General features: G+C 36.9%; 1 protein-coding gene across 1 annotated transcript; it reads right to left on the reverse strand.

Moving 5' to 3' along the window:
* Positions 1-1,887: 1,887 nt before the first annotated feature.
* LOC135085047 (protein FAM136A) lies at positions 1,888-6,061 on the reverse strand. Its single transcript, XM_063979830.1, has 4 exons — positions 5,893-6,061; positions 4,899-5,018; positions 4,518-4,616; positions 1,888-3,708 (listed from the first exon to the last, which is right to left on the reverse strand). Exons 1-4 carry the CDS (start codon positions 5,977-5,979, stop codon positions 3,571-3,573), a joined length of 444 nt encoding a protein of 147 aa, XP_063835900.1. The 5' UTR covers positions 5,980-6,061; the 3' UTR covers positions 1,888-3,570.
* Between the last annotated feature and the right edge of the window lie 1,877 nt (positions 6,062-7,938).

The following is a 7,938-nucleotide window of genomic DNA, read 5'->3' on the forward strand; positions in this document are numbered from 1 at the left end:
GCCGCCATTTTTGTGAATTATACACAATATACCTTTTTCTCATACATAAGTTGCAAGAGTTTTGTTTTATTTATACCAAGGCCTAGTTACAATATTAACAAAATACAGTGCTACATTACTGACAGATTCAACATCGAAATCGCTTCGCTATGTGTACCTCCAACGCTACATTCGTGACAGATTGAATAACGAAATCGCTTCGTTCGTAAATTACAACGAAGTATAATAAGTAGTAGGTATATACGTAGCGTTAGAACGCTACATTCGTGAGCGTGACATCTGTCACGAGCGATTTCGATGTTGACTTTTCAACATCGCTATCGCTATCGCTTCGATATGTCTCTTTTTGTAAACGAATCGAATCAAAAGTAGCATTGGAGGAATCTACATTGAACGCTTCGACATTTGTCCCTATGCTAGTAACTTTAAATGACATAGAACAGCGGCTGCACTAGCTACGCTCGCCCGCGGTCACCGCGCGCGGTGTGTCGGTGCCGGCTGCGTTGACGACGCCGCTCCTGCCGCCGGTGCTTGGGTGTACTAAATATCTGAGGCAAGTGTGCGTGCAGCCGCCATTTTTGTGAATTACATGAAAATATACCTACCTACCTATTTGTTATAAGAGGTCTCGTTTTATTTTTACTACCTACTTACCTACTTAGTTACAAAAAACTAAAGACGAACGCTGTACCTATTCCTAAATGCTAAATAGACAGCCATTCTTTGTTCACTGATTGAAGTTTTTGAGAAAGACGGACAGATTTGAAAGATTCTTGTGAATTACACACTACTTTCCTACACACTAAAATAATATAATATAAGTCATTAGGTTACAATTAAATACAGGTTTTGTTTTATTTTTTCCTAGGTAGTTACAAAAATTTACAAGAGACAACGCTACATTTATGTTAGATGCAATATCGAAATCGCTTCGTCATGTCCCTTTTTTGTATCTGCTTCCAAGTCTTCCAACGCTACATTGATGACAGACTCAATATCTAAATCGCTTCGCTATGTCACTTTTTGTATGCCTTGTATGCCTTCAACGTTAGATTCGTGACAGATTCAATATCGAAATAGCTTCGTTATGTCCCTAAACAGCGACGATAAAGACGAAGCGGCGCGATTTCGAATTTGGATATTTTTGGACGATTACCTACGTACTTACAAGTCACTTCAAAAAAATTACAGTCTTGCTGACGTTTGACGTTACAAAAACACTCCCCGTGCCGCTCTCATACCTCAGGCACTGAGTTAAGCGCTAGACATATAGCCTGTCTACTCACGGACATTGCCCGCGGGCGGCGTGACCGGAGGGAGCGGCGAGCGTTCGGCGAACGAACGAGCAATGTTCGGTTCGCGAGCGAACATGGAAGAAGACGATCCTGACGCACTCTCTTCAACGACTTTGCACTAAACGGTCTCAATATCATGGTAAAAGACAATGCCGGAAATTGGCGCCTTTTTTTTTTCGCGCGGCCATCGACCAAACCATGTTTTTTGGATACAAAATAGCGTAATAAACCAAACTTACTATGACATGTATACCTCTAAACTCAGTCTGAACTGAGTTACGAGCATTAGAAGTTTGATGATTTACATACTAGATTTGCTTTTTGCGCGAAGTTTTGTAAGAAATTGCAACTACACTATTTTGTAATCAAAAAACAAAGCTTGGTCGATGGCCGCGCGAAAAAAAAAGGACGCCACCTTCCATACAAAATCTGGCATTGCCATTTATACCGAATAGACAATTAATTTTATACAGTCCACTCTTTTCATTTAATAACTTCCACTACACTCACTATCGAAGTAACATAGTCTATTAAAAAAGCTTCCATCTTTGCTTGAAAACTAGGAAAATTTAACATAAAAAAAGACACCATGTAAATGTTTCTACCATTTATTTACACTATAATACAACTATAAAACAATCATCCAAAATAACCACACATAAAAACTATACTTTTTACTCACTAAACTCTAAAAAAAATAATCGAGTCAGTATTATTTTAACCAGTGTAAAAAAGGAGAAAAAATACTTTTTTAGTTACGCAAGAGTAGAAAAAAAGGACCACCCCTACTCTTCCCATGGATGTCGTAAGAGGCGACTAAGAGTAGGCGCACACCGTTGATTTTTAGTTGGCCGATAGTTGTGCCCGATTTTAATTTGTATGAAGAATCGGCCAAATCGAATCGGCGTAGTGTGCGCACTCCCATACATGCCCATACTGATCAACTGCCCGACTAAACTATCAGCCGACGAAAAATCAACGGTGTGCGCCTACTCTAAGGGACAAATATGCGAACATCAGGCCTCCCCAACCCGTCTGGCCAGCGTGGGGAGTGTAGGACAAATCCTACATTTGCTGGTAAATTAGAGAGGGTCGTGCTCCTGCAGTGGAGACTAAAGAACGAAGCACCACTTATCAACTCGAAAACGGATCGCAAACGTATCAAATCGAGGCGGTCAGTATTCTTTGTATGAAACTCCTTAGGTACTTCAACCAGAGTAAATACAAATGAGTAGGTCATCTTCATAGAAACGCACCGAGCGCGGTTTGTATGTGAGCAACTCACCGCTAATCCACGCTAAATTTTGTCAGTGTGTGCGTGCGCGCCGCATACGTATTGGCGCGCTCACATACAACCCGCGCTCGGGCGTTTCTATGAAGATGACCTACTCATTTGTATTTACTCTGCTTCAACGCACACTTATCCGCACCGTAACGTAAACGCCTCGTTAAGGCGATACGGTGTTGATCCCTTTCCGGGTTGATAAGTGTGCTATGACCTTCAATGACCAATCATGATGAAGGTAAAGTTAATTAAATAAAGTGATACTGACTCGAATAAAAAAATCAACAATGTTTTTGTGATACTAAAATTCATAACATTCAATAACTAAACTTTTCATAACTACAAAATATTTCGATTTTTGTATGATTCAGAAAATAGGTTTGTTTTTATGAATATAAGATACCTATTATGACACTATTTTAAGTTTTACAAAAATACAGGGTGAAATTCAAATCGTTGGCATCCTTTTAAAATAAATTAACACTTGTATTTACAAATGATGTTTGCTTAAGTGACACAGCAAATCGAACGCACAGCGTTGAATAGAGCTCTGTGATTGGTTTGCGTGTGACCTTGTGCGTCCACGCGCACTGTGAGACCTCATAGTAATGTTTGTGAATACGGGCGTAAGACTACTCATATATAGTACATTCCCCAAATATGAGACAAATCTCTCTTCATACTATAATTTTTAAGACAAATTCAAATTTCAATATTTAGGCCTTTTACTTAAAATAAAGTTTAGAACTAATCGGTTCATAAAAGGTTTATAGCTAGAAATTAATACAGATTTACGTCAATTATCTGTTATTTCATAAAAAAAATTGTGATTAGGTTTTATTACTTAGTGGAAATGCATCAATAAATGCATTGGTTTGAATACAAAAACTGTTCATTATTCGACTAAAATTATATCCATAGCAAGTTGAAAATAGTTTTGTACCTTACAATAAGGTAATGAGGTCAGTAATCTACCTTATACAAGTATAATCATTCGTTCTTCGGTGGTGGAGGTTTGCCGCTGGCCAGGACTTTCTTCATTGTCTTCATCATGCTAGGAATGATCGCCATGTGTTTGTCGACACATCTTACTGCACACTTTTCGAAATCTATCGTTGCTTTGTCCACCTGAAAGAAAAAATATAGGATGTACTGAATAAAATTTGAAATAGATATAATTTCAAATTTTATTCAGTACATTACGTACATACATTTAAGGAAAAGTAAGGATAGTTTTAATCTTCAATTACGAATCTTTCTGTGACAGACTGATATGAATGCAAGATGGAGTTGTATGAAAAAGCTAGCTGATAGCAGAAAGAGTTGTCAGCATCAAATAAATCTATCTATATAAATAAAAATGAATTGATGTTCGTTAGTCTGATTAAAACTCGAGAACGGCTGGGCCGATTGAGCTGATTTTGGTTTTAAAATGTTTGTCGTAGTCCAGGGTAGGTCTAAACGGTGAGCAAATACGCGCGCGATATTGTTTTTCTGTGACAGACAAAATTCCACGCGAGCGAAGCCGCGGGCGGATAGCTAGTAAAAAATAATATCCTTGGACATTTTACACTGCGCTTCTAGCCCCAAACTAAGCAAAGCTTGTACTATGGTTACTAGACAACGGATATAAACATACTTAAATACTTTTTTTTGTAAATACATACATACATAGAAAACACCCAGTCCAATACAAACAAATATGTTCTTCATGCACATAAATGTTTATACTGTGCGGGAATCGAACCGGAATAGTAGTCTGTTTCGAACACACACACACCAAATGGCCGACTTTTTCAGACAGATCAACTTTTTTAGACTATTTTGGTGAACCCAATCTTACATGCAACATTTCAAGTCAATGTAATATTTTTAATTTTTTGTTACTGTCTTTTAAATTAAAACTATTGACATCTAACCTATTCATTGTAACTTACCGTTTCCTGACTAGGATCAGGTCCCAATCGATCCCTGGCCGCATCATTACAGTCCATGACACACCTCTGAAGTCTGTTTTGTAGATGATTTATTTCCCCCTGAAAATTAAGTGACAATATTTTTTCAGATATTTCGCTAAGTGGCAGTGAAATCCATTAAGTTCACTTAAATTAATAAACTTAAAGTATCATTAACTTCCAGTCATTGTTCTCAATTCATAAGTTTTTTTTTATTAGTCATTTATTTTAAGCAAATAGGCTCTTAAAGGCATTTAAATGACCCAATATCTTGGATTAATATTGATGTAAGAGTTAACAAAAGTATCTAACTACATTCAATAGACAGAACTTCAATAAAATGTTGTAAATGTAACGTCTTACCTGAACATAGTTATTGGCCTGATTCAACGGTGTGGTACAGTTCTCGATGCAGCCGTGCACTCTTTCCAACGATGTCTGCGTGTCGTCACAGCACTTCGCTGCACAACGATGCATGTCTCCCTGGAAATGACATTAATAGGTCATGTTATAGTAAGACACGGGTCTTAACGTGACGTTTATTAATGAGTTACATTATGTGCTCACAGCTTGATGTTTCGGCTGCGATGCTGCAGCTGTGGTCACAAGCAGACTAAAATAGTAAGACCCGTATCTTACTATTTTAGTTGAAATGGAACGCGAAAGTTTAAAATCTTATAGGTCATATTGTTATGTTCTGATACGCCTCCCCAACCCGTCTGGCCAGCGTGGGGAGTGCAGGCCAAATCCTCTATTTGCCTCTGGTGAATTAGAGAGGGTCGTGCTCCTGCAGTGGAGACTAGATGACCTGATGAGGACGATAACATCTGTCATAACTTTAATGGTCATTGTAAGGCCCAGAACAGACGGTGAAACGTAATTGCAACTTTCTGATGATTCTTATGAATGAAACTGAAACTGAAAGTTTCAAACTGGCCGCGTCCTGTGTGGTCTCTCAACGGACGCTATGGCAGAAACTTAGATGCAACTCAAAAGTAACTAGCAGTTACAGTTTCGTTGCAGTTGCGTTTCACCGTCTGTTCTGGGCCTAAGCGTTTAGATTTTAGACATCTTGGCATCTTATTTGTGTGATATTTTTTATACAAAATACACAGATTTTTAGTCATTGTAGTAGTTGTATTGTGTAGTTTAGATGTTTCAGGAAGTGTTAATATCAACTTTAAAATATTTTGTGGAAATAAAATTACAAATGAATTGTAAAAATATTCTATAAAATTATAGATATATTTATATAGTATAATAAGGTATTTATCGAGCATTGTGCCCTATTTCTAATGCTTATCAAAGTTAATTTAAATTATTGCATAAGCCATGAGATCATAACCTCAAAACTTACCTGCATTTTTCGCAAATAACTTTTGTCCAGCTCATTGACCATATTGGTCATTTCTTGCTCAATCCTATATTTTTGTGCTTCAACCATCTTGGAGGTTTTATGTTATAATTTAGAGAAATTATTTAAGTTTTTTGGAAAAACTCCGGCCTCTGAGGGAGCAAGGATTTGACAGAAATAAGTTTGACAGCTGACGTTTTGTTTTTTCTGATTGTAATAATGACTGAAGACAAAGAAAGTACATAATATACAGTCTGCATTTTAAATCATAAAAGCAACAAAAATAAAATTATTTATTTATTTAAAAACAACAACAGATAAGTTTTTAACAATAAATTACAATATAACAGGCTTAGCTAATGCCCTAATTTCGGCAGGTATTGGAGTGGCAATGCATGTACAACTGTAGGGTGACGTCACTGGTACGCAGGCATCGCATGCATTTGTGCATCCATACGCATACGCTACTAATGGAGCTGATGAGGGCAAATATCCTAAACCACAGGGCAGTTCCGCTGCAGCAGGCGGTAAAATGACGTCGATGTATGATGGATTATTTTGACAGCTGCAGGATTTTTGACAGCCGCAAGACGAAGGAATCTTCTTCGTACAGCCACAACCGCTAGGCTGGTCTTCTAGGGCGTTGGATAGTGCTAAAAGGTCGTTGATGGTAGCGAGGACGCTTTTCTGAGGGCATGGTGGTGGTATGGGCGCTGCTGGAAGCCTCCTTGATGATGCAGCCTGGGAAATAGGGATTTATTTTATTCAGAGATAACTTAAAACTTCAAGTAACATGGTCTTGTGGTTAGTAAGTTCTCTCAATTATATCTAGAAGTCCCAGGTACATTTCCCAGATGAGTGTTGCACAGAAATGATTGTGTTGTCCTATCGTCTAAAAAATAATGATGATTCTGTGTTTTAAATTTTAAGTCACCCCTACACTATCGACACAAGAAATCAAAAATAATTTAAAAACGTAGGTCTTAAGGTAAACGGCTACTAGTTCGTGATAGTACGTAAGTTCGTAAGTTTTTTTTCTAGCTCAAATAATAAGCAAATGGAATATTATTTATAAAAATTCTTCATTACTACAAAAACTCTATTATTTAAGCTATCTAAAAAACCAAGTACCAACATTGTGGCGCCAAAAATGAGAGCAATACGAAGCTTCAAACTCTCAGAGAGCCAAAAACAGCCATGCGGCTTGCAAAGGTTGCTCTCACCATAAGGTTAGCGCTCCAACTTCTTAAGCTTATAAAAAGGCGAAGGAACGTCCATTTAAATAAAACTTGTAATAGTGGTTTCATGTGTTCCTTGACAATTGATTTGGCTTAGAAAAAAGTTATATGAAAACGAAGAATTCCTTTAAAATTGCGATTAATTGACTCACGAAATAGAGTACATATTATTTTTCGGGTGTCCCCTATTTCGTGACACTACCGATTCAAGGATATTATGGATAACATTTTGATGCTTAGTTTTTAAATAATTATTTATAATAATTTAAATGTAAGTTATGAAACAAATAATGCATTTATTTAAGTTTCTCATGACCTAAATTCGGTATATGTTTCGTTCACTAGAATTTATATGACACGAGTTTGAAGTTCACATATATGACCAATTTTAAGATAAATTAGCATAAGTAGTACCAGCATAATTTTGGTTTTATTTCGATTTGTTTTATTTATCTTTGTTTATTTGTATTGTATATGGGATAGATAATAGTTAATTGACACATTTTGACAAAAATCCTTGAATTTTACTTAGGGAATTTGGAATAATCAGTATCACGAAACAAGGAACCGTATTATTGTTACTTTTTTCCAAGTTCGTGATATATAAATGTATGGTGTTAGGTACTTTTATGACACACACCATCAAAAAAATCGACATAATATTTTTTAGTTTTTAATACTTACCTACCTAAGAAATTAATTAATTACTTATTATTATGAGTCATTGGCGTATCTGGGGTTATTTTCAGGGGGGGGGGGGGGGGGGGGGGGGCTACCCTCGCTTGAAACAGCTCCAGGGGTGGGATTATGG

This window comes from Ostrinia nubilalis, chromosome 27 (assembly GCF_963855985.1).
Source record: "Ostrinia nubilalis chromosome 27, ilOstNubi1.1, whole genome shotgun sequence".
NCBI lineage: Eukaryota > Metazoa > Arthropoda > Insecta > Lepidoptera > Crambidae > Ostrinia > Ostrinia nubilalis.

Excerpts from the sequence above, each read along its gene's own strand:
- LOC135085047 (XM_063979830.1), bottom strand. The coding sequence starts at position 5,979 with ATGGTTGAAGCACAAAAATATAGGATTGAGCAAGAAATGACCAATATG. Across the intron at positions 4,617-4,898 it reads AGGCCAATAACTATGTTCAG|GGGGAAATAAATCATCTACA; the intron begins GTAAGACGTTAC and ends CTTAATTTTCAG. Across the intron at positions 3,709-4,517 it reads CTGATCCTAGTCAGGAAACG|GTGGACAAAGCAACGATAGA; the intron begins GTAAGTTACAAT and ends TTTTTCTTTCAG.